The sequence below is a fragment of the Myiozetetes cayanensis genome, unplaced genomic scaffold (assembly GCF_022539395.1).
Source record: "Myiozetetes cayanensis isolate MyiCay16 unplaced genomic scaffold, myiCay2020 scf7, whole genome shotgun sequence".
NCBI lineage: Eukaryota > Metazoa > Chordata > Aves > Passeriformes > Tyrannidae > Myiozetetes > Myiozetetes cayanensis.
Window position 1 is genome coordinate 23,079,323 of NW_026087964.1, and position 26,548 is coordinate 23,105,870.

Sequence of the window (26,548 nt, forward strand, 5' to 3'; positions counted from 1 at the left end):
CATATGCCTGAAACCAGAAGCAATTCCAAAGCAAAAGGGCCGTTTACAGTAGTTCCACTCTAGGACTATGTATTGATTAGTTAATTAATAGTAACAGTACACTGTAGTTAGCTAGTGAAGGGTTTGTAGAGTTTGAAGAATATGTAGTTTGGAAAATGTGTAGCTGTGTGGCAAATAGTTCCATGCGTTCCCCTCTTCCTGTAGTTTGCATATCCCTCCACCAGATGTGATAAAATGAAACGTTATCAGTAAATAAAAGGAGTTCTCTGCGGGATTCAGTTTGGCCCGGCAGCAACGCTAAACTGTGTCTGTGTAGTTTTTTAGGCGTTCACAATCTGATATCATAGTTATTAGCTTCATTATATGCAAACTAAGTTAGCAAATAGACAATTATTCCCTTTTGATAAATAAAAGTTCAAACTGTATATATTTGACATTTACAGCCTCAAAGATCACTTTTATTTTCTTACAGATATTGCCTTATTGCTTTCATGTTAGTTATTAGAAATCTTCATCACTTCGTCACTTTACAGGCTGTAAAATGCAAGCAGCATCAAATATAAACCATCACTGAATGTAAAAGTTTATCCTATAATGCAGCACTGACCCCTTAGTTTTTCAATCAGAATTTTATGCTATGATTTAGTTATCAACCAAACTAACGTAGAAAAACAATGTTACCAGTTTTGTTCTCAAAGTACACAAAAAATTATGTATTTCCAGGATTTTGGAGAGGTACAGGGGCAGAGGGGAGAAGAAAGGAAAGGTAAGAAGAAAAGGGGTACAGTTCACAGACTAGAAAACAAACCACTAGTTTGTGGTGACAGATTTAATAGCAAATTAACTGGGACAACTACCATGTTTATCTGTCCTCTCCTCTTAAGAGTCACTGCCGCAGAAGGAAAACTGGTTGAACAAGCTGTGAATTATTTCTTGAGTTGTTGCAATTTATAGTTCAGAATAGTAAGGGAAATTACATAGGCTACTCAGCTGCTGTTTCAGCAGGGCAGCAGCTTCTGTGGGGAAAATTGCTGAGAGGGCAGATAATTTTTCAGTCATTCCAATTTAATCCCCTACCAAGCAAATTGGCCAGGATAAAAGCTGCAAGGTAATTCTGGCCATTTCCAGCATCTTTTTTACCAAGGTCATGGCATGCAGAAGTACCCTTTTTTGCTATTCTGCATACAGTAAGTAACAAGTACTTAATTTCTTTCAACAGCAAGATACCAATATACTTTCCAACTCCATCTTTTTTTTTTTTTTATTTTAAGCCCACTTGTACCACATGTTGTATTCTAGGATTTTTTAAAACCGTCCAGACTCAAACAGCAACAGTAATTACTGTATGTATTTGCTATGCATATTCAGTGAAAAGAATAATTTTGAACAGAATTATTGGGGAAAAAAAGGCAAGCCATGTCTTTCAAATTATACAGCTTGAAAGAGGAACAGTGTTAACAAAAACACCAGGTAAAACCTCAGGTTGCCACCATGTAAGTCTTTAAGTTCTAACCGGCACTTTCAAACACACTGCCCTCACAAAAAACCCACATGCAACAAGGGAGAGAATTCATTAAGGACCACACAGAGCCACACAAGCAAAAAATTTGGCAAAAAAACCCAATATTCCATCACTGCAGGGTTTCTTCACCCGTTCTTACCTCTGTGGCAACCTGAAGGACACTTGTGATTTCTGCAGCCTAGAGTTCCGCCCACAGACTTGATCACAAGGTGGACAGTTTCCAGAACAGCACTATTAAAAAAAAAAGTCTATATAACTGAAAAAGTAGAAATTTCTGGTATATATTTTTGCAGTTCTACCATCTCATTTTTGCAATACTTATTAAGAAAATGTCGATGCGAGTTTCCTCCAGAAAAGAGGCTACCTGTACAGTGGTTTCAAAATGTTCACGTTATAAAATAGCAAGAAAACACATATTTGAAAGCATCATTTCAACATACTAAAAAGACAGAGGGCTTCAAAAAGACATTTAAAAGTTCAAATTCTTGTAATATTTTAATCCAAAATAATTTCAGAAGATTACACATAAATATCCAACAATTTGCCCCACTACTCTGCAATTTTTTCCACTTTTATGCTATATTGTCCCTAGCACAAAGATGTTGCTAATACTTCTTTTACACCTTTTACCTTTTTAGTAAAGCTAAGCTACCTTTAGGATCAATTTTCTACTATCTATCCTTATGTAAATTAGTAAGAAGGAAGAAGGAAGAATCAGAACATAAGAATCACAGTACCAGAACATATTAATCAAACTACCCTTGGTGGATGCCAGGACAGGAGGGAACCCCATTTTTATTAATAACTTGAAAGGTATCCACCTTCCAAACTGTATACAGAAGGATGACAATTAGGAAGAGAAACATGGATTTTTTTTATCATAGAGATGTCAAGGTTGCATTCACTTGTTTTGTTGTCTTTTCACATAGAGTAAATTCACTTTAACAATAATATTAAAGAACACATAAGAATAAAACTGTATTTTTTCATGCCTGTTTGTGGTAAGAAGTCCAACTTTCATGATACATTAATTCACAAACAGCAGACAACTTTCAGGCCTTCTTGAATGAATAAACTGAAAAGATAGTTCTGAGTATCAATCATTCCTTTGATTTCAAACGAGAAGGGAAACAAAACTCCAATTCCCCATTGTCAGACTATTGCTGTTTGCAGTGGTGCATATTAGAAGGTGTGATGAAATGCTGGGCTATGAAAAATAAGAGTATGTTCCTTACAAAGTCATGACTGATCTCCAGCTCTGCCTACAAAGTTAGGAAATAAATGGGTTTAACTACTCCAGAATGCATAAAGCATCAGTAACTACTAGAGAACCTGAAAGCAAAACTGCCTTCTGGACCTGGAGAGTTGTCAAAACCCCCTCCCAGTTTTTAAGGCCACTTAGTTTTTTTTGATGACATGCTGTTCAGAGAATTCTAGTTCACTGAAAACTAATCTGAATGGCATTGATGAAAACACCTCTTTCTATACAGTAACGTGAGGTGGAGCAATAAATTGATGTGATTTTTATATAGTATAAAATATTATATCTAAATTTTGAAAAATGTTGTCTAAACAATACTTTTGAGAAAGATCATCTGTGGGCACTCACCTTTCTCCGACACTGGTGCTTCTGGCAATCTCGAATTTTAGTACACTTCGTTTCACACAGATATGGCTTGTGACATGGCATGCGTTTAGTGTGCTTTCCACAGCGACACTGCTTTTCAACCTCCTAGGCAGCAAGACAGGAAAAAAAAGCAAGAGTATTTTTAATACAAGAAAAAAAAGAAAACAACACGTTCTACTACTATCTGTAAAGAAAAGTACAAGGGAAAGTAACACTACGCTGCTCTATCACAACAGGAAGTATATCATGTGCTCTGAGCAGATTACCTATCTGTGAAGTAACTACTTGGGGACCTTGAGTTGGCATTGCAGACACCTTACTGTAGCCTCTTCACTCGGAGGGAAGTCACTTCAAAGGAACCAAGCAAGTGTGTAGTGCAAGAAGTCAAGTGTAAACACAAAACAAATTCATCTGAGAAAGAACCCTTCCCACACAGTAAACTAGATTAATCCATCATGTATACCAGTAAGATGTAAGTGAGCAGGTCTGTCTGACCTTCATCCCAACTGTCCTGTGCTAACTACTTTCGCCACAGACTTTGTAGCCAAAGCTGGCTCAGGAAGAGACAACTGGGACCACACAGAGCAGTGTGTTTATAGATCAGCCCACAGATGCTCCGTGGATGTTTGGACCAGATCAAAACTTTATTTTCTTGTTTGTAAGAAAATAATGTTATGCTACAGCACCTTTCATTTCACTAATGAAGGAATATCATAATATGACAAAGCCACATGGAAGCTAGAAAATTTGGGGAAAAATTGTCTTTTAGGACATAATTATTCAAAAAAATGAGAACAAAACAAAACCAGGGCCAAACAATAAAACACTCATCTATGCCTCAATTCAGATACATAATGCTCAACTATTTATTCAGAAATGTATTGGGGTGACAGGTGAATAGAAAAACAACGTGCTGCTTTTAATGAACATAAACGCATAGATTTTGTGATAGATACAACTTCATTTTCCCTAGGAGACTCGCCCTGTTCCAGGCATATAGTTTAAAAACCCTAATAAAATGTAAACCTGCTACAGCAAGACTAACCTGTCTGCATATTTCACAGGGACCACGATGACAGCGCTGTGAACATTTATGAATGCCACATTCCAGAACTTTATCACAACTATCACCACAGGTGGGCACATCTTCTGTACAAGGCAACGTAAACTCTGTATAAAAAGACAGAAGTACAAATAAACATTTAAAAAAAAAGCCAAATATTTAGGAAAAAAATGCAAAGTGTAACAAGTTCAAATGCCAATTCTCCCTCATCTTTTAAAAAGCTTCTCCAGCGTTACTCAGTTATTCACATCGCAAATTAAACCCCTAGTACTAAGTAAAGCTTTCAAAGCCACGAACAAAAAGTTAATATAGTGTCACAGTTGACTGTAAGAACTTTTTATGGACCTGCAGAATTAACCTAAACTACTGACTGTCAAAGACTAGATGACTTTTTTTTAATTTATCATTTAAAAAAAAAATAAAATGCAGCTTACTTGTTTTTCCACATGGACAGGATCTTTTCCCAGAACGAGGACAGTCTCCACAGGGACCAGCATGACAAACTTGTTCACATGTGTGATTACCACATGACAAACGTTTCCTACACACCTGAGAAACTCAAAAAAACAAGTGAATGCAGTGTTATGGAACTACATACAAAGCAACCTAAGGGGAAAAAGTAGGAGTGAGACATGTCTGGATGGAATTTCTCTCTCTCTCTCTAAATTTTGCTAACAAATCTTACATTTGATCAGAGTTCACCATAGAAAAACTGATCATCCCTGCAGTGATCCTAGTCTGGAAGACCCCTGTATACTGAGGAGTTAGTGGTTCAGACAACCTGAGCATTCCAGGTCTGTGCTGTGCTGCACACACAGCTTAACCTTCAGGCCTGCATTATGCTGCACATACACCTTGGCCAGAGGATAAACATACTGTAGCAGAGGAGATTGGAGGCAGCTCCCACTTGGTACCAGTGATTATGCTGCCTTTATCTAGAAGAGTAGCAAGAAGTGCTCATGAAAACATCCTGTTTGACAGTAGAAATTATGATCAAAGATGTTTTCTTGTAACAAAACCTTACAATAGTCTCAATGACCAAAATGTGGAACTGCATTTACAGATGGAGTCTGCACTGCATGCTGCAGACTCACAGCCCATTTGATGATGCACAGCTCGGGGTTCCAAACATCTAAAGGGACACACTGTATTTTATATTATATTCCCTTAGTGTTAGCTGAAATAATCCATATTTTAATTGATACTTCACAGAGCCCAAGTGCCTTTCTTACTGGGATCAGAATGACCAAGTACCTCCCAGTGCAGCCTCCCACCTGCCACTTGGTTTTTTTAATTATTTTTATTTTTTTATAGTCTGTCAATCCATAGCCTTGGTCTTAAGCATGAGCTGCAAATATACTTCAAGGTAGGAATCACAAAGCTTTCATTCTGTTACAGTCACTAGAAGTAAATAAGCATGAAACTCTTGTCTACTAAACTGTGGTTTCATGCTTATTTTTTAAGGTAACAGCTGAAATTTCAGCCTCAAGTACAAGAAAGCAGAATATACAAAGTCAAATTCACTACTATCCTAAACCTAGAACAATTCCAGAACAGTGACATTTTAGCTACTATAGGAAATTAACTGGGCAACCAACTAAATCTGTTTTCAAACACTGCTGCCTATATGTTCGATTGCAATTTCAAAACTTAAACAATAAAATTATTTTCTTAACAAATTGAGTTTTTCCAATCCTTAATTACACCAAGTAATCAAATTTTATAAAGATGAGAAATCTGTTAAAAAGAATGGCTTCAACATACCTGATCACACTGCCACTGAGGACTTGCACAAAGTCTTTCTGCTGTCTGTCTGCCACAGATACACCGTTGTTTACTGACTCGTGGACAAGGCTGACAATCTCCTGCATTTGTAATTACAAAGTGACATTGGGAACAGGAATTGCAAAAGGATGATGTGCCTTTACTACTGAAACAACTACTCCTTTGAAGTTTAAGAGAGCAGATGTACCTGCATGACAGGGATTCTCACAAGTGTGCTGTCCGCACAGCAATGTTCGTCCACACGGCAGGCGACAAGACCACTCCTTGGCACTGCACCTCCGGGGCACTGGTTTAGCCTTCTTACAGTGACAGGTTGTTGTGACCATCTTTGGGCAAGGTGGACAGGGTCCTAATCACAGGAGAAAGAATAAATAGCATGCTATTGGCCATTCAGCAAATGCAGCCTTGACTACATCTCTTTATATTCTTGGGGATTTTAGATATACTTCACAGATTTTAAGTAAAACTGTGTAACACCGACATAAATACAGATCACAAAACCAAGAGAGGCAAAGGATTTACCTGGATGACAAAGCAGCAAACATTTATGACCACAAGAAGGTTTGAATTCCCTCTCACATATCTGACCACAGGAGTGAGGTACCAGCCATGGGTCCACTGATGGATTCTCCACTTTTCCACAGTAACAGTAATACCTACTGGGAGTTTCAGAGCGTTTGTATTCAAACCTACATTTTGGACTACAATAAGGGAAAAAGGAGTGAAAAGAAATGTAATTTTTTAAAAAAAATTTAAAAAAGAAAAAGCAATTCTTATCATTTCGGCTTCCCAAGATTGTTACAATGCTACCAATAACATTTTTACAACTACTGTAACCAATAATAATATAATTAAATTTATAATATACACTGGAGGTCTTTCTATATGTCAGATTTTACAGTGTCTAGAAGATTGTCTAAGAAATGTCTAAGGAATTGTCCTGTCACTGCAATCTCTTTTCTCTAAGAACATATACAGACAAAAATTCAGTACAGGAGGAATCAGAAGAATTTGTATGATAGGCAATACCACATCAATGTATGCAACAAAGACTTTAACCTAATTAAACAGAGCTAATTAAAAAAAGAGATTAAAAACCAGGGATTTACTAACGGCAATCTATGTAAGCCATGTAAAACAAAGTTTAGTGATGCTATTAAAACTATGCATAATTAGAATTCTATCTGAAAAAACTTAGGTTGAAGATGCACACCTTTATTTGTTACCCTTGATGTTGAAGGAAATTAAAAAACATATTATTGCTAAAGGCAGATAGACATTAGAGGTCTAGAACTTTAAAGTGCCACAGGCTCTACATGTGCAAGCCATGGATGAGGGAGACAACACTAGGAAGAAGAAAGCAAGCAGTTCACACTTCTGGCTACACTGGGAAATGACAAAAGACAAGGAGCTCTTCCTCAGAGAAGAACAGGGACCTTGAAAGACCTATGCACTCATTTTTATCAAATAAAATGTCATTTTGCTGTGATACAATATATTACAGATCATAAAGCATTTCTCAATAGGGCCTGCATAGTTCATTCACTTTGAATTTTTTTCATTATAAACATTATGCTGAAACACAAAACTAGGTTATAGCAGAACAGGCATTATCAACCAGAGATGCTGCCAACCAAAAACTTGGTACTTTTATTTCCTAAGCAAACTCACTTGGGAAATTTATTCACGCAGCCATGATATTACCTTCTTTTTTATACAATCTCAAGTAGAACTGCTAGACTGGCTTTAATGCTGAAATTATACAGAGACTAAAAGAGTAAATAATAAATCCCTACATCTTGCTATTTTAAAACTTCTTTAAAACTTCTTTATTTCATTTTACCAACTTTAAAAGGCACAAATATGTAAAGCCATTCAGAAATAAATATTAGAAGCTGAGACACAAGATAGATAAGTTACCTTCTCAAAAGTTAAAACAAATTTGATGCAGCTAGTTTTTAATATCACCGTGAAATATTCCTGAATCACGATAGTGAAAAGTTAAAAATAATTTTAAAAATCAATAGAAAAGTCAGTCTTCTAAAAATGCTTTTATTTTGGTGTGTGCATCATTTACAAGTACCGTTCCTTTCTAAAGTAACACCAGTTCACAGTTTTCACAACAGACATATCTTTGTAAATGCACCACAAGAAGCTCACCATGGCCAGGGATAATCTTTCTTCCCAAAATCATCATCTGTCAAAGGAGAAGACACAAGGAAAAGGCTGTCCTTGGCCCACTTTTGGATACACACCAGGTGAAATATACAAAAGCACCCACAGCAGCTCCACACCTAAAGAGGAGACATAAGTGTCAATCACTTTAAAGCAGGTTTCTTTCTGTTTCCGTTGATGAACATCCATAGTATCTGAAGAAATACAAGCTTTCACGTTTCCCTTTAAAAATGGGTTTTCAGAAATAAATTATACCTATTGCTAGATGAATATGAAGTTTTATTGTTACAGATTCATACCTATAATCTTTTCTTCCCCGACTCCCGTGGGAAGTTTTTGCCAAGGCCTATGGAGATCAAAACACTCAGATAATCAGAAAAATGTTGATTTAAACAGACTCTTGGAGGTCATGTAGCACAAACTGACTCCCAGGGAAGGACTACTGCCAACTTAGCTCTGTTCAGTCACAACTGTGCCTCGCAAAGTTTAAACATCCTGAGGGATACAGACTTCACAACCATCCTGGGCAACCTACTCCAATTGTCCTACTACCTTCCCAGTACTCCATCTGCACCTTCCAAGCCTCAGTTTATGCCACTGGTCCTTATTACACCACCTGGCACCACAAAGGTGACTTGAGCTCTAACCTAGTTACAGCAATTTGATAAGAAAGCGCAGTAAAAAATTTAACTTGTAATTTTTTTAAAATAACTTAGGACAGTGTTATCAAATTATACTGTGAAAACATAGAGAATTTCCCCATTAACTTACAGAGGACAAAGTCAATGACATAAGTTTCTAGAAGTACAGTAACTAACAAAATACGGATTAAATATGCTAAGAATTCACACAAAACATACTGCATTTCTTAAAAAAGTTACTGACTACAGTTTCATCAGGTATTTGTAGTCCATGTATATTCATCATAAGAAATTAAAACACTTTCTGCACTTATTTTCTTTTTGATGTTAAACATACAGTTGCAAACATTTTTGATTCAAGTAACTATACCAGAAAAAGGTTTTAGCCTGTCAATGTCAAAGGGAAGTTCAAACATAACAATAAAAGTGAAAAAATACTTGTCCTGAAGTCTCTGCTACATAAAATGGACCTATATGAAACAGGCTGAACTTCTCTGATGTGCACACTTCTCTTTCACCCGATGAGGATTTGGGGCAAGCAAAGTTTATCTTAGCTCCCCTGCTATAAATCTAACAATGACATCTCTTAACTTCCTAGTATTTCTTGCTTTGGTGTTTGCTACACTATAGCTTACTGGATACACCATTGTAAGCACTGGCTTTAGAGCACTTATTTTTTACATCTGCTATTCTCTAAAATGTAAAAATAACTATTCTACACTATGATAACAAACATATGTAAAAAAATACATATTCTTATTACAAGCTACATGTATAAGTACTTATGTCTCCAAGTGTTCCAAAATCCAAAGATGCCAAGTGCTGTGTTTAGTACTCTTACCATTTTAAAGCTATCAATCCCATGAATTACCTCAGTATTATAATTAAAAACATGTTATTCAGACAGTTATTTTTGTTTCATTCTAAAAGATTACTGTAGAATACTTACAGCTTGGTTCCTTTTAACGGAAGCAATGCAGATGAGACATGTCATAGCCCCTGACTGAAAAGCTTCATTCATGTACTGTCTTGTACGTTCCAGTTCACTTGCATCTCCATCTTTAATGTATAAAGATTTTTAAAGCAATCAGTAATGTTTGATCTGCTATTTGGTACATGGTGAGACTGCTGCAAAAGGGTTTTTTTCTCTGAATAAAGGCCAATCATATTATTATAAAACCACATTTAATACAGTTTAAAACTATACCATTGCTTCTGCATGGAAAAACAAGAAATACTGCCAGCATGCATGGCTGGGAACAAATATTTTTTAATACAAGACATCAGTATAGAGTGCTTTCCTTCCAATTATGGAAAAATCCTAAAACAGAGACAATGACACAGCACTGTTTATGCTTTCATACCAAAATAAAAGCCAATGAATGAAAAAAAAATTACCAGTTTGACTGGTGTAAATGGTAAACGTTTTGTCCAAAATCTTTCCTTGTTTCACTTCAGCATCTTCATCATCATCTTCAGACGAGGAGCTTAACTGATCTTCAACTAGCTTTTTTGCTGCAGCCTGATTAGCCTTCTTAATTTCATCAAATTTCTTCAGTGAAGATAATTCTGTTAAGAGAAAACATTAGCGATGATTAATACCATGATAGTTAATCATAACACTACATTCAGTTCTAAATATTTTCAACTGTCCTTTTTTGTAAAAGAGCTTACTGATTTTATTTTTTTAAGGGGAGTATATTTTCAATACCACACAAGAACAGATAAATTGTATTTACTTCTTTACTGTGCATGATACATAAAATTCATAGCAGGAACTATTATCTATCAATTAGTGCTGACAAATCCAACCAAATATACCAGAATATATGCATCTATAATGCTATTTTATGAAAAGGATACTTAGAAACACCCCCCCCATCCCACAAAAATACAACTTTCAGAGCATGAGGAAGAAAAACACAAACTGCACAATTCTTGACAATTGTTATGATTTCCAGATATCCTACAGGTAACTCTCCCAGCACTCGGTATGTCTTAAATTATGACTTTCACTGATGTCCCTCAAATTCGACAAATTTTTATTGCAATAGTATGTTCATGCCATTTCACACCTGGCAGCATTAAAAGCAACAGGGTATTTTAATACAAGTTTTTTTTGAAGTTACTGCATGTGAAATAGAGGAGGGTTCTCACACAGAGGAACAAAATTATGTAACTCAACAGAGTTCATAATAAACCGAAGTGCCTTTAAGATCTTCAGCAGATCACAGGTCTTAAGTACCTCCAAGTCTTCCGTATTAGACTATTGCACCCAATATATTCACTAGGGTGTTGTCAAGTTTAGTTTTAAGGCTTAAGAAACTATGCTGTCACTTAAAAGAGCTCCGACTTCTGGCACCTCTGTGCTGCATTTCACGAGGATTAATTTGCACTCACAGCTGCCCCGTGCCCCAAAAGCTCGCACCTTTCCCAGACCGGGGCAAGGCGGCTCCCTAACCAGAGCACCTAAAGATGCGTATCCCTACGGGGCAACTCCCCCGGGTATTTCCAGCCGTGCTAAGAAATAGCTGCTTCATCCTTTACTTCCCACTTCACTCCTCTGCTCCAGGGGCACCGACTGCGCTCCCTGCGGAGGGCACAGCCCCGAGCCCCCCGCCACAGCGCGGCCTCCGCACCTCCCGCGGGCAGGACCCCGCAGGCAGGGCAGGGCAGGGCACGGCACATGGCGAGCACCGGCGAGCAGCGCGCAGTGGAGCCGGGGCCCGCCAGCCTCCCTTCCCGGCGACTCCGGGCACAGCCCCGACCTGGCCACCTGCAGGGGCTCCGGGCCACCGCTCCCCCGCCCCGGGACCCCGCAGCCCGGGCAGGGGGGACGGGACGCTACACTCACCGCTGGCCCCCTCGTCGATGGTCGCCGCTGCCGCAGCGCGGGCACCGCCGCCGGCCCTCGGGGCCGGGGGTCGGGCAGCAGCCCCAGCGCGGGCGGCGAGCCCGTCCCCGGGCCTGGCGCGGCCGCGGCCGCGGCCCCGGCCGCCCTGACGCCAAGCAGCCTCCATTCCTGCCCCTCCAGTGAGCTGAGGGCGGTGAAGAGAGACAGGTCCCGACACCGCCGCCCCAAGGGCAGCTGAGTCCCCCTCTCCTCCCCGCCCGGCCCGGCCCCTCCGCCCAGCGCGGCGCTGGAGGCGGCGCGGACGGCGGGGCTCCCGCGGCAGCGCGACTACAGCTCCCAGCGGCCCCCGCGCGGCGGGCGGGGCGGCGCCGGCACCGCCAGCCTGGCCCGGCCCTGCCGGCACTGAGGTACAGAGGGATTTGGGGTAGGAGGGGTCTGGGAACACCGAGTCCCACCCTTAACCCTGCACTCCCAAATGCACTGAGCCGCGTCCTTAAGTGCCCCATCTATACGGCTTTTAAATACCTCCAGGGATGGTGACCTCACCACTTCCCTGGGCAGAATGGTCCAGTGCTTGACATCCCTTTCAGTGAAGACATTTTTCCTAATATCCAAACCAAATCTCCCCTGGCACAGCTTGAGGCCATTTCCTCTCTTCCTTTTACTTGGGAGAAAACACCGACCCCCACCTCACTACCACCTTCTTTCAGGTAGTTGTAGAGAGCAATGAAGTCCCCCCAAAGCATCTTTTTCTCCAGAGTAAATTTTTGGCAGCCCCTTCTGTAGCATGCTGCTCTTGCACGTGTTTGCTTCATAGCTTTCTTCCGAGTATGAGAGTCAAAAACCAACCATAAAACCTGTTTAGAAACTTATACTTAAGTATATCCAGAAAGTTTTACTGCACAGGAATACATACTGAGTAACCTGTGTGCCTCCTGACAAATAATGGCAAGCTGAAATAGTTCTAATTTTATTGACATTTCCTTATAGCACTTATACTATGTGATATGCCAAGACAAAATCCTGAATTTTTTTCAGCAAATACATTCTCATAAAAGTTAAGTAATACAACATTTCCAGTCATAAAGAGTCTGAAAATAGTAAGCAAACTACTGGAGGTCAATTCTGGTTTTCTGTTTTATTTTGAAGTGTTTTAAATCAAAGAATTTTTATTAAGAAAGAGGCAGCTAGTGAATACAACTCACGTCTTAGACTGAATGATCAATAAAAAAAAAATTGTTAACAGTAAATCTCTGCCTTTATTAGTTGAAACTAATATCATATTACACATTTCTAATGCAAAGTATTAAACACTTCAACAAAGGAGAAGAATGCTTCCTAAGTGCCTAGTGAAACATGGTGTGGCCATGTAGGATGCTTCTAGCATACACATTGCACATTATATTCAGGACTGTGTTGATATAATGCTAATTGCGAAGTCCAACACTCACAATATAGTTAAATGACAAAATAATGCTTATTCCTGAGTGCAGGGATAGAGTCTTTACTGATAGGATGGCACACTCTTTCCCCTCATGAGCTCATTAAGCCATTTGTCATACAAAGCACAGGATCAACAGTGGATGAAAGCCATTTCATATTTATCCTTGTTGTTCCATATATATCCTATGCATTAAGTACTTCATAACATTTAATCCTTGCAGTGAAATCAAGAATTATTTATAAATCTCTGGCATCCTGGAAAGCATCAACATTACAAAAAGGAAAACAACCAGAAAGGAATGTACTTTATAAAATATCCAATTTATAATATCTCCATCTCATTAAGGAGAGAATGAATGTGTAGATACATTATTGACATTAAGATGTGCCTATGTATATTTTAAGTGCGGCAGTCCAAGTTCCCAGGGTAATCAAATTGCCCTAAATACGGAATTATCAGTTCTCTCATTGCAGTCCCTTTCTTCACTCCCTTTCATTAAACTTATCCAATGTTAAATGCCTATGATCAAATTCTACTGAAAATACCCAGCTGAGACCATAACTAAGAAAACCATTTTTGCCAATGAAAAGAGACATAAATTAGGGGGAAATCCAAGACGATAATGTTTCTTAAAGAAGTTGAAAATGGATTGAATATATAAAACAGTAGATTTTTCTACTTAGAAATAGTTATGAAGAAAGATATACCCTAGCAATGGAAAAAATAACCTCTTTAGTTGTATTCTTTCCCCAACAGCAGCTACAAAAGATATTGCAGGGAGAATTTGGCCTCTTCCAGTCATGTCTGCCCCTTGCACTCCGCCAGTATCCACAAGTGTCACATTAGGAACATACACATTTTTCATCACAGATCATAAAAACTTGATAGTCCATGTCCAGCAGCCACATGGATGTTAAGTATTTGTCCTCAAAGTTAAGTATTTGTTATTATTGTGAAAAGAACAGCTAGATTTTGCACCACTCATATCTGTCATACTCGTTCTTGAAAAAAGTTGTATTTCCCCATCTCTATTCTATTTCATCCCTTGCATGTATTAGCCTGAAAAAAGGACCACTCCAAACTGCCCACTTACAATTCAAGAAATCAGCCAAGGTGGACCAAATAAAGTAATAGTATTTTCTAAATCTTACAGCCTTCAGTACTCTCATCTGCATTGTAGGTATACTTAATTCCTAATATAATATCCCATACTTAATTGTTATGTTAATCAATAGATAATAAAATGCGTTCATTTAGATACAAGTTTAATATAAAGGTTAATAATTTCAAATAATATAATTGTTACCAAAACTTTCCTTCTTTCCATAGGCAGACATGAAGAAATTATTTTAAAATAGTCAGCAAAACTTCCAATATTTGCCAGTATATGACTGTATAGAGACTGAATGCATTTGCCATAGAGCAGTGTTACATAGAGTACAAAATATGTTAACAGATAATACCACCTACTTGTGCAAGAGCAAAACGTTTTCTTCCGTTCTGATTTTTGATTCCTCTTTTTCTGCCTGAAAGCTGCCAAATATGTGCTTCTTGTAGGAAATTAGTGACATTGCCTCAACAAATAACTTTTTGCAATTTATAGTCAGGTCCTACAAATATTAGAAATTAAGGTATTCAGCCCCATTCAGGATTTGACCCTAAGTCTTACTGACAGCCTCCAGTGTTATAAGCTGCTTTTCACAATCCAGGTTTATCTGTGGATGGATCTGCTTCTTCTAAGGCTTCAAACTCTTCCTCTATAACTGGCTTCAATACTTTCTCTATTCGTGTAAGTCTTTTTTTCAGTTTCTGTTGTGCACCGTCATACTCAGCCAACAACCTGGCAAACTTTGTTTGTAACCTGTCCATCGATCGTTCCATGTAGGCAACCTTCTCTTCAAGATCTTTAGGATCACTTCCTAAGTTTGCAATTTCAATGTCCAGCAACCCATCTTTCATTAGGATTTGCTTGCCTTTTTCTTCCAGCATAGCCTTTGCATCTGGATACTCTGTTAAAGCCTCCATAAGATCATCTTTAGACAGACAAAACAAGTCTGAGTAGCCAATACTTTTAATATTGGCTGTTCTTCGATTTCCAGCTTTGCTACCTTTGATATTAAGAATGCTGATTTCTCCAAAGTAGCTGCCATCACTTAGGACCACAAATTGAGTAATTCCATCATCAGCAACTACTGCCAGCTTGCCTTCTTTGATAATGTACATCTCTCGTCCAATATCTCCTTTTCTGCAAATATAGTCTCCAGGACTGTATACTTGTGGCTGGAGTTTCAAAACCAGTTCAACCAGCAGACCAGCTTCGCAGTCCGCAAAAATCCGAACTTTTTTTAGAGTTTCCAGGTGAACATTGATTGCAATCTCTGCTCTTAGTTTATCTGGCAGATACTTCAAGACTTCCCTTTCATCCACAGCCTTTTTGTTTGTCCACAGGTAGTCAAACCACTTTATAACTCTTTTTTCCATGTCTTTACTCACATTCCGAAAGTGCATATACTGCTTGATAGCATCAATCCTTGCTTGAAACTCTGCCCTGGCAGCATTCATGTTGGAGATCATAGAACCCACGTTACCAACAATGGTAGCAAAAATCAATACTCCAACCAAGAAGTCAACAACCACGAAAAAATACTCAGAATCTCTTACAGGAGGGGGGGTTTCACCGATAGTAGTCAAGGTCAGTGTTGACCAGTAGAGACTGTAGACATACTTTCTAGTCAGACGGGCAAATTCAGGATCAGAGGTGTTGGGGTAGACCCATGTGTCAGCCCCAAATCCAATGGCTTTTGAGATCGAGTAGTACACACAGGCATTCCAGTGAATAATAATCACGATGTACATGACAAGGTTAGAGATCCTGAAGATGTTTGGGTAGTTTGTCCTTGTTTCTGTTCGCTGGAAGAATTCAAACATCCGAGCTACTCTGAGTAGTCTGTTTATTCTTAATTCCGGGTAATTCAATCCTAACTTAAAGTATAAGAGATCAGTTGGTATGATTGACAGAAAATCTAATTTGAATTGAAAAGATTTCTTGTATTTCTCTCGAAGCTTTTGTTCTTCTTTCACCAGAAGACCTTGCTCCAGGTAACCTAAAATAAAATTGTAAATAATAAAAAAGGCTACAACTTCAAATGTGCTGGGTTTATTGTCAGTCCAAATGTACTTTGAAGAAATATTTTGGATGCAAATTCCAGATGGAATGTAACTTCTCTTACTTTTTAATATGCAAATACTTATTTACAAATACTCAGCTTAGTGATGTATGATTCAGTTTGAGCTGAATTGCACAGCTTTGAAAGATAAACATTTTAAGCTTGATTCTTTCCCTCCATTTTTCCACTATGGTGAACATCTGGAAAAAAAAAACCAACCTCACTCCCAAAAAAACCTCCACAGGCTGTAGAAAAGGTGGTTAACAAGGGAAAAAATTTAGACACAGGAATTTTAGTTCCATACTGAGTGTATCTACTCAATAGCTCTGGATATAGGATAAGATTTTAAAACAGTTGCAGGTAAAGTTAATGGGAATGTCTTGCTTGCTCAATCATCCTGAAAATCAAGCAAGTATTTGAATACCCCCTTAACTCAAAAAACAGATTTAGGTGCTAGTTTTTCAGAATCCCCAATCCTCACTTGGCTGCATTCCATGTTTATTTTGTCTTTATGAGTCAACTGGAGGCAAAATAGCTTGTATCTAGCATACCTCAGGTTTTATGTATTCTTTGAGTAATACATAGAGTTTGAGTAATACATCAGAGTTTCTCTTACTTTTACAGGTCACAGGCTACAGTCTTTCAGAGATCTAGCTCAATGTCTTTGTTCACTCTTGCACTTCATCAGGAGAATTCAGATAATCAAGTAGTTTTGAATATTTTTAAAAACCTGACACAAATAAATGAAAAGGAATAATTAATCACTGAGTATACTTACCTGTCCTTGTCCGTACAAACATGTCAGCAACATAAATGGCATCAGAAACATAATCAATAATAAACCATGCTGCTAAGTAGTCGTGCTGAAGCTCATCAAAACAGGCTCTGAATAGGAGAAGACAAAAGGAAATGACCATGAAATAAAAGGTAAATACTTGCATGAAATCAGTGATGAATAAAATATTTTTCATTTATTTAGGGATATTATGATTTGCCAGATGTTGTATATAGGCATTGAAGGAGCACATCACCTAGCAATAATCATGGTCCAGTTGTACATGACAGGCATTGTGATGCAGAACAACCAGTTGTAATATATATTTCCTGCTGGATCAATGGTGAAAATATCTTTCTTCTTCCTAAGGGATAAGCAGGGAGGGAAAAAAAGGAGAATTAATGAGAGACTTGAAATACACAAAACAGTTTTTCAGGAAGGAAGCATTCCAGAAATTGTTATTGTAAAATAAATGGTCTTCAATAAAGTTAAGCTTCCTTGCTTGAGTGCATGGAAAATACAAAGCTGTTGTGATTTGGGACACAAACTTTACAATCTATATTTTTCTGAGCAAAATTATCCTGGCAGTCCCATTTATAGTGGCACATGTAATTTTAAAATTAATTTTTTTGCTACCCAAATAACTGTCTTGACTGATAATTGATTTTATCATCTTAAAAAAATATCGTGTGACTACTAATGTTTAAATAAGTAAGATAAATCATCCCTATCATTCCTTGCTCACTGGGAAAAGTCTAGCTCTGAGAAAGATAAAACATTTACATAGAGAAACCAAAGAACGGGAAATCATACAACACAAGTTCTTACTGCACTGTTTTAAGTTTCTGTTCCTTAGTCAGAAAATGATGAATTTATCAAAGAGAAGGTAAAGCAAAAACTTTTAGATCACAGAAGAGTTCACTTGCTTGTAGGTTCCTTTGTGTGTGGAAGAGTTTGCTTTGTGATGGCACATCTTTTGCTGCAGGATGTCATCCAAGAGATATTAGATAATCAGAATCCAAAGGAGATACGTCTTGGTTAATTTTTTCAGATCACCTCCATGCATGCATATTTCTGTTGTCCACATACAAAGTTAAGTCAAAACAACTCTACTCTAGAGAGACCAACAGCAGTCTGTCCACTCATTCTCTAGATGTATAAACATCTTTACAGGATGTTCATGAATGGATTAGATCTTACATCAAAAACAATTTTGTTAGACAGTATAACAGAATCTAAATGAAAAATACTTACTCTTCTTTATTTTCTTTCTTCTTGGACTTATCTTTATTTTTATTTTTCTCCTTTTTTTCTTTGTTCTTTTCTGTTTCCCCATCCTTTTTTTTTTCTGGCTTGCTAAAAAATAGATTTACATTTTCCATTGTTAAAGACCAAGTTAAAACATATTTAGAAAAAAATTGAATATATTATCAATAGTAGCATAATTTCTCTTTGTCTTACCTCTTCTTTTCTTTTTTCCTTTTCTTCTCCTCCCTAGGAAAAATAAAAATATGATAGATCATAAGATGTGCATAACCCTTGCGTCCACATTTATTTATTTATTAGAATCACCTGCATTCAGTAAGGATAACATTATACTTAGGTGTTTGACTTTCAAAAAACTATTTTGCTTATTGTATTCACCTAGAACTATTTTTATTTTAAATTAATAGATACAATACCAGTAACTTTGCTACTGAGAATGCTCATCATAACTGATGTGCATAAATATAAAATATACGTGCGGTCTCTTTTGGGATTACCTGAAAGACATAACTGTTTCTAAAGAAATTATTAGATATATATTTTTTCTTCTTCATTTCTGCTTAAACAGACAATATTGCAGTACTCTCATTTTATGAAAAGGAAAAGTTACTTACGCATCTTTATTACTATTATTGTTAATATTGTAGCATGCAAATACACCAGGTAGATATCGTTGCCTGAGGAACAACAAAATAACAAGTTATGTGATATCTGCTGAAATACAAAAAGATCTCCTAAATGTTTACAATAAGCAATATATCGTAATCTTAAAGACTTAGTTTATTACTAGTAGTGAAGAAAATTAGATGATGGCAAGCATCTGTGCTTAGATAATCCTATGCATATTATCAAACTAAAAAGAAAACAAACTAACATAAAACAGTATATTTGACATACCTGTTTTCCTCTCTGTGCATCACTCCAGGGTCCTTACTGGTGTCGTGCACTACCACGCTTGGAATAATTGTATGGGACTGATGGGTCTCAATCACTCCTACCTTCATGGTCAAGTTTGTCTTGAGTTATTAAGGAAGACTGGATAAAAAAAAGAATCAAGTAATTTCACAACTAGAAGAAGAAGCTTTTTTTCTCTTCCCTAAAGATGAATACTTTACAACCTTGCTTCCTCAAAGACCAACAAGAATATTTTCAGTTTCCTGTCTCCCACAACTTTCCCATCAGACAAGAAAGAGCACCATGGGTCTTTTAGTGTGCTGAATGACCAGGCAACTGCTGCTAAAGAGAATGTTCAACACATATTTGTCTTAGAGGAAGCATTAATTTAGGTCTTTCTCCTGAGCCTTGACACATACTTTGAAAATATTTAGACAATTGTATTTGAAACCACTGTTTCATTTTGTTTTGAACCAAAGGTTCAAAACTTAATGTATCAAAATGCATAAACAGATTCATGCACAGGTGGCATACTGAAAACCAGACTAATATCCACTGATTGTAGGTCCAGAGAAATCTTGGTATGTCTGATACGCAAGAGTTATACTCTGTTGAGAGAAACGAGTAGGTTCTATAAATAGGAAGTTAAGACTGATGTAGTCATTTCCTAATGCACATAGCAGGTAGTATGTAAAGACCTAAATAAAAATGTTAGTGGTTGTTGGTGCCTGGTTTGTTCATCTCAATAAAAAACATACTGAAAATATTTTATAAAAAATATAGTGCATTTTGCCTCACAATTTTCTAGCAATGAGGTAATTAACTGCTGCTCTCCTTTTTCTTCACTTATTCCTACAATGCACTAGGCATCAATAAGACTGCCAACTCTCTGGGCATGAATTGTGTCAACAAGTGTGACCTGCTCTTGACTGGGCCATTTAGAGAGGATTCTAAAACAGATGCTATCCACTGCAGTAAGAATATCCTGTGCATGTGAAATCAGAGTATAGAGATGTCTGTAAGACACAAACTGGCAAATGAGTGGCTGTACCACTGATAAGTGAAATCAAATGATGCAGAATGAATAATTCCTAAGCAAAGTACTTCCATTCTGTAGTCAAGCAAACTGCAAAACAGCAGCAGCATTATACAGCTGCCATATTACTGACAGACTTACCTGACTTCTCTTATTAGTCAATGAAAATAAAAATACTACTATACAGGAAATAGGAGAGGAAACCCATGTTTCCAGCACTTGTCAGACATGAATGACACATAGTGCAAAAAATAATACAGCAATCTACAACATTCTACAAAACAGAAAGATAAAAATTGAACATTAAGACATGTTCTTCCATGAATAGTCCTAAATGTAGTCCAACACTGAGGGTCAGTCTTTAAAGGCTTAAGAATGAGGATCAGGTCTAAAATAAATAGGCATTAAAAGATTTTAAATTTCTAAGACATGATAAATATTAGTTTAGATTCACCATATGCCTAAAAGCTTTAACAGGGTTTCCATTGACTTTCTCCAAAGAAAAACTGTGCTTTAAAGTGTGAAGATTGAAATTACACCAGGTTGAATTAAGCAGCTTTATGCCTGCTTACAAATGCTCTGAAAGCTCTGCTAATGCTGTCACACAAAATTCCATCCTGATTAAACTTATATCCTCCACAGAGCCACAAAAATAATGGTGCAAAATAAAGCTGTGTCCAACTCAGCACCAGCCAAATAAAAATGCATTCATCTCAAGGGAAATAATTTCTCTGACAGAGTGGGTTCTAACCCAGTTAGTTCATGTTAGGACTCCCAGTAACCCCATTTCAATATAGGCACTAATTTTTCATGTCTCTATTTGGCCTTTGAGTCTTCTTTAGATTTAATAAAAACAACAAAAGAATCTTTGACTTTGTGCTCTCCAGACATACTGATCTGCAGTTGTACTAGAAATACAAGGTGATGAAAACTGTGTTAAAATAGAACACGTCTAAAAATCACACCCATCCAGAGATGGAGGTTGGGAGAAAACCTGTATTCTCTACATTCCCCTGTTCTTCAGGTAAACGGGACTTTCTGTGCATTTTTGCAAATAAACAGACTCCTCTGGCTCTGGTAGTGCCTATTGTAAGCACTGTGGGATACTTTCTGAGTTCTGTGAAAGGAGCCATAGCAGCTATGTGTAGGACTTCCTGGGAATGAGAGGCTGCTATTTAGGGATGGACAGGACATTTTCTATTACTGAGGCACCGGATGTATTAAGTGGTATAGAAACTGAAGTATTGACTACCCTGTAGTCTTAAAATACTAAATCTGAATGTCAGGCTTAGGTGAGTGCTGCATCAGGTTGCTTCCCTTCTCAATTAGTCAGGACGTGTAGCAAAGAATATCTTCAAATTCTACTAGTCTCAAAGCAAATTGTGGAGAGATTTTAAATTCCCAAGCCTAAGACACAGAAGTGCTAGCACAGCATGTGCAAGTTGGACAGCACAGTAATTGGTCCTGGTTTGGGACACCTTGGGGACTGTGGTTACCTCATTACAGTATTTATGTGACAAATTCCCCATACTGGGAACAGTAAAAAAATGTCATGTTAAACTCAGTGAGTCCAGAACTCACCTTAATGCTTTTTTTTTTTTTTTATTACACATGTTTTTTAAACAAGATTTTAGATTTTTTTTACTAAATTGTATCACTACCATGTTTCCTAATCTGTAGTTACACATTTTTTTCTTAAACTGATACACTGTCACAAATTTTTTCACTGCTTTTATTTTAATAGTGCAATGCTCATTTTCACATTATCATATTCAGGTAATGAGTTCAAAAGGTAATATAGGTAGATGTTTTCTTTAGAGATATTTTACATTTCTACCATACTGTTCTTACTGTATCATCACAAATAGTTTTCTTTACTATCTTGGATTTTTAAATGTAACTACTATGAAAAACAGCCAAGTTTTCAAGCATCGTGACCTGAAAACTAATTATATTAAATACTACACATCAACATCTTTAGGGCTGCAAGAAAATAAAGGCAGTGTTATCCTTTTACAGGATTGTGGTGAATGGAAGATCAGCTTCCATCTCTTCTGCTCTTTTATTCTACCTATTTCTCCCTTTCTTACTGGTCCACCCCATTCACTTCTTTAGTCATTATTTTCAGAGAGCAAATGCTTTGACTAAGGATATTTGGCATTGTGTAAAGATCTAATCTTTTTCTTTACAAAAACCAGTAAAAAAAATCTTCATTAACATTAAAATCTGCTGTGTGCTACAGCAAGATCTCTCTTTTTTAACACTCCAGGACTCCTTAGCAGTTCTGCAATAAGCAATTTCAACAGTGTGCTTACCTTGGGAATGTATTCTGCTGCTTCTAACAGAGATTTCAGTCCTTTAAATCAGCCACGTTTCCTTACTACATGAAGAGAGCCACCACAAAAAGCTAAATATAATTAACATTTCATAAATAAATCCTTTAACAATCGATATCTCAAAGAGCCAGTCCTATGTGCAATACCTCTGAATTATTCCCAAGGAAGGACATGGATAGTAGAAGAGGATTTCCTTGACCTAGTGATGGATTTTGAGATTTAGGGAGAGATGAAAGTGACAATGGCAGTCACTATTATCCCTTGCCTGAGCAGAAGCTTACTAGCCCTATCTACACGCACAAGAAGTAATAAATACTGGAGTGTGCTCTGTCTTGGAACTGAAAAAAAATAATTGTAAATGACTATATATTCAGTATTGTCTGCTCGCCTGTTTTCTTAATATTGCAAATGCTTTTTTACTACAGTGACAGGTCTTTACTGGATAAGATAAATACTGCAAATGGAAATTTCCTGTTTATTTTAATGTTTATGTCATATGGCTGAAGAAAGTGAAACTCAATTTTAAACTACTTAAAGTTCTTAAATAATCTAACACAACATATTTTGATGCTTAAAAAATTCCATGAATTGTGAATGTATATCTAGTGAAAAATGCCATGATGATGAAGTTTTAAGAGAGTCAGTCCATTTTCTAGAAAAGAGAATATGCATTTGAAATTTAAAGAATAAAAACTGTTTTAAATACATGAGTAATGGGCAACAAGGAAATGCATAATCTTATACACATTGAAGCCATATACACCAATTTAGAGTAAGATATCCAACATAATAAATAGATAAAGAAGTGAACAATCTTCTAGTTTCTGACATATATTTCACTGTTGTCTTTGAAGGACTGAAGTATAGCTCCTATCCTGAAATCACAGATATTAAAGGAATCTCAGAAGTTCACTGCATCCAACCAGTATTGACTTATGATCAGTTTTACCTCTGTAATTCTCATGGGCTTTTGCCTGGCCTGCAATCTGAAAGGTCTCAATGTTCAATGCTGAGCAGTGATTTTGTAAATATATGGTGTCACTGAGTGTCTGGGACATGTGCCCTGTTGAGTGTCACAAAGGAGATGTACACCTTTTTACTCTGGTATGGAACAGTCATTTTTCTAATAAAATAACACTCCTGTAAAACAACTCTATTTTTTTTTTTCTTATTTGTCTTACCATGGAGTTTTTCAAAATTCTCAAACAGAGGAAGATGAGTCCTACTGGGCCAGGCCAGTTCCTTGTCTGACAGTGGCTGGGACCTCACCTACTTGCAAAGAAGTTTGCAGGACAAATTCTGCGTGAGCTCAACACAGTGGTGTCAATTCTGCCCTCCTTTAAAAACCCATTACATAGTTGTCATTGACTTCACTGATGATTACATTAGTTTAGCATCAATTTTTTCATGGATATTTTTCTGGTCATTCTGTATTCCAATGAAGTAACCTTGACTGATGGGAGAATGACTGTACTAGTGGATTATTGTTTTAGTAGGCCAACTTTAATCTATTTTTGTATCTTGCATTGTCATCATCTGTAATTCTTCTCAATCCTGTTAAGGCCACATCTGGTTTCAGATACCCATAACCAAAACACTAGATACATTATACATATGTATTATTTATAAATAAGCAGGTTTTAATGGCACAACATTGCCTTTCACCCTACTGTTTGTAGCTATGTAAACAGATGAGTGCCTGGATTGGAATCACAGTTTTGGCAGGCTTCTTTTCTGCAAATGCTGTTCTGTCTTTTCTAGTGCTGATGCAATGTAAGCAATTAACGTCATGTTGGAAGTGCTGTAGCTGAGAAGGCTTCAGGGTTTGTGGCTTATTTAATACACCCTTATGTTGAATTCAGTGCCATGAAGCACAATCGGCTCCAATGAGGCTTGGTGACTGGAAAACCATCAGTGCCGACAGTGTCTCCGCCAGTAGGTGGTACTGTGTTTTTACTTTAGGGCTAAATGGTGCATGAGGGAGAGTGAAGTACAAGCAATTTAAGATTTGTGTTGGTGTGTTAGATTCCCATGTGCAGATGAGACAGGAATCACAAAGCACTGGACAGACTGCAAGCACAGCACAGCACAGCAGAGGCGCACAGCACATCTCAGGCACACAGCACAGCATCACACAGCTCCAAGACTGTGTCAAAGCCTTTCACTAGCATCTTCCAGGCACAGACCCTAGTTTTTGCATGACTACTCTGAGCAGGGACTAGCACTTCTGAAATGTCCACGCTGAATCTGGCCATGCCCAGCAGTTTTTCTGTGCCCTCAGATGAACCTGCAATAAGGCTATCCTTGTGCCTCCAGGTTCAGTGGGTGTCTCTTCCCTGAAATACCTCTTTGCCTCCCAGCCTGAAACCTGCAAGGAACAGAGGGACTGGCTTAACAGAAAACTCTCTGGAAAACAGATCTTCATTCAGTTATATCCTTGGGATAAAGAATAATTGTAGTGACCCTGCAGGAGTGCCAGAAGCTCTGAACAGTCAGGGTTTCTGTGAAGCAGATTTTTATTTCAAGTTAAAATAATTTAGGAAATCTGGGTTGGTTGCACAGAATAATGACACTAAAATGTTTAAACATACAAAGGTGATTCAACTGAGATTAATTATTCATATAAGAAAATCATCAGTACATGATATTGCCACTGATAAGAATGGTAGAAAATGCATTCTAGATAAAGTAGGTTTAATAAATCTACCCTTGCTTGTCTTTCATTCATTGTAGTATAGTACAGTACAGTACATAGTATAGTAGGAGTTAAGCTGGTACTATCTGGGCACTTTTAAGGCAACATATATAGAATTAATCTCTCCACAAGTACAGCAATCTAATAATTTTGAACTTCAATCTAGGCATATTTTTTTGTCTCAACTGATGTTAATTCCTTCACATGTTGCTCCTGCAGGTCTGCACTAAATCACCAGCATTTGGGGCAAATGGAGTTGCCATGGTCAGAGCTTCACTCAAAAATCTAGCTCAGTAATTTTCGTGTGGCTAAGTGCCAAGACAGGTAATAAACCTGTCTGTAGCTGCTGTATTGAGCAGAGCTCATGTTTGAACTCTGTCGCGTAGCAGCAACTGCAGGCAGGGTAATGCAGAACAGGGAAGCTGAGCAATGACGACAGGACTTAAAAATGCCACAGGCAATTTTCCTAAATAATAATAAAAAAAGAGCTAGATCTTGCTTCAATGTGGGTTAGCTGCACAGTGAACAGGTTTTCTAATTGTGATGAAACCTATTGTCGTGATCTTCTGTTTTTATGATAATATAATTAAATACTGCATAAGGAACTCAATATGAGGAAAAAATCATCAACAAAATTAAAGAATTTATAATAATGCCAAGAAGTCGCACAAATTACAGTAATTAAGTCATTCATGGCTAACACAGAGGTAAGATGGGATTTATTAAGGAAAAAAGCGAGGTTTACAATGACTATTTAATTTATAAATGTAAAAGATTGAAGCTGGCTAGATATTCAGTGCTTCCATTTTTATTAAAAAAACACAAAAATTAAAGTCAGTGCTTGCTGACTTTAAGGAAAGTCTCAGGAAATCTTTCATTCATTACATAATTAATGAAATTATGTAATTACATAGCAGAATTTTAATATAAATTTTCTCTTGCATTTTCCACACATTTAATGGAAAAAAATGGTACAATAACACAGAAAGGTATAGTAGGGTTTCATAACACCCTTATTTCTCTTCTGAAGAAATGGGAACTGCCACAAAATTGCCTTGAGTGTTAGTACATGCATATTGTTACCTCACACATACACAAAAAGGCTGATCTGCCGTTAGCCATATCTGGCATAGATACATGGAATTAAGTGGAGCTGTGCTGATTTGCATTAGCTCATGATCCAGTCATTGCTCTAAATCAACCACAGGTGTAATTTTGAATAGTAAACTGGCATCTTTTTTTCTTTATGTCAGATGCTAAGATTGTGT

General features: G+C 37.3%; 2 protein-coding genes across 2 annotated transcripts in view; both read right to left on the reverse strand.

The window, feature by feature from the left end:
* Nucleotides 1-11,883, reverse strand: part of NFXL1 (nuclear transcription factor, X-box binding like 1) — a 47,891-nt gene extending 36,008 nt beyond the window's left edge. The window contains 12 exon segments of the mRNA XM_050338146.1: nt 1,662-1,707; nt 1,709-1,753; nt 3,132-3,254; nt 4,195-4,319; nt 4,647-4,761; nt 5,977-6,077; nt 6,185-6,346; nt 6,520-6,698; nt 8,158-8,291; nt 9,763-9,872; nt 10,212-10,382; nt 11,668-11,883. Coding sequence (XP_050194103.1) covers nt 1,662-1,707; nt 1,709-1,753; nt 3,132-3,254; nt 4,195-4,319; nt 4,647-4,761; nt 5,977-6,077; nt 6,185-6,346; nt 6,520-6,698; nt 8,158-8,291; nt 9,763-9,872; nt 10,212-10,382; nt 11,668-11,833 — 1,477 coding nt within the window. The 5' untranslated portion in view covers nt 11,834-11,883.
* A 2,926-nt stretch (nt 11,884-14,809) lies between these two features.
* On the reverse strand, nt 14,810-19,323 carry CNGA1 (cyclic nucleotide gated channel subunit alpha 1). The gene is made up of 7 exons (XM_050338387.1): nt 19,217-19,323; nt 18,934-19,005; nt 18,515-18,547; nt 18,308-18,409; nt 17,310-17,417; nt 17,057-17,163; nt 14,810-16,215 (listed from the first exon to the last, which is right to left on the reverse strand). The coding sequence occupies exons 1-7, from the start codon at nt 19,321-19,323 to the stop codon at nt 14,810-14,812; spliced, it is 1,935 nt and encodes a 644-aa protein (XP_050194344.1).
* Nucleotides 19,324-26,548: the final 7,225 nt, after the last annotated feature.

Coding starts and splice junctions, on each gene's coding strand:
- CNGA1 (XM_050338387.1), bottom strand. CDS start 19,323: ATGAAGGTAGGAGTGATTGAGACCCATCAGTCCCATACAATTATTCCA. Junction 18,548..18,933: donor AATAATAGTAATAAAGATGC/GTAAGTAACTTT, acceptor TATTTTTCCTAG/GGAGGAGAAGAAAAGGAAAA. Junction 17,164..17,309: donor TGGACCATGATTATTGCTAG/GTGATGTGCTCC, acceptor TCTCCTATTCAG/AGCCTGTTTTGATGAGCTTC.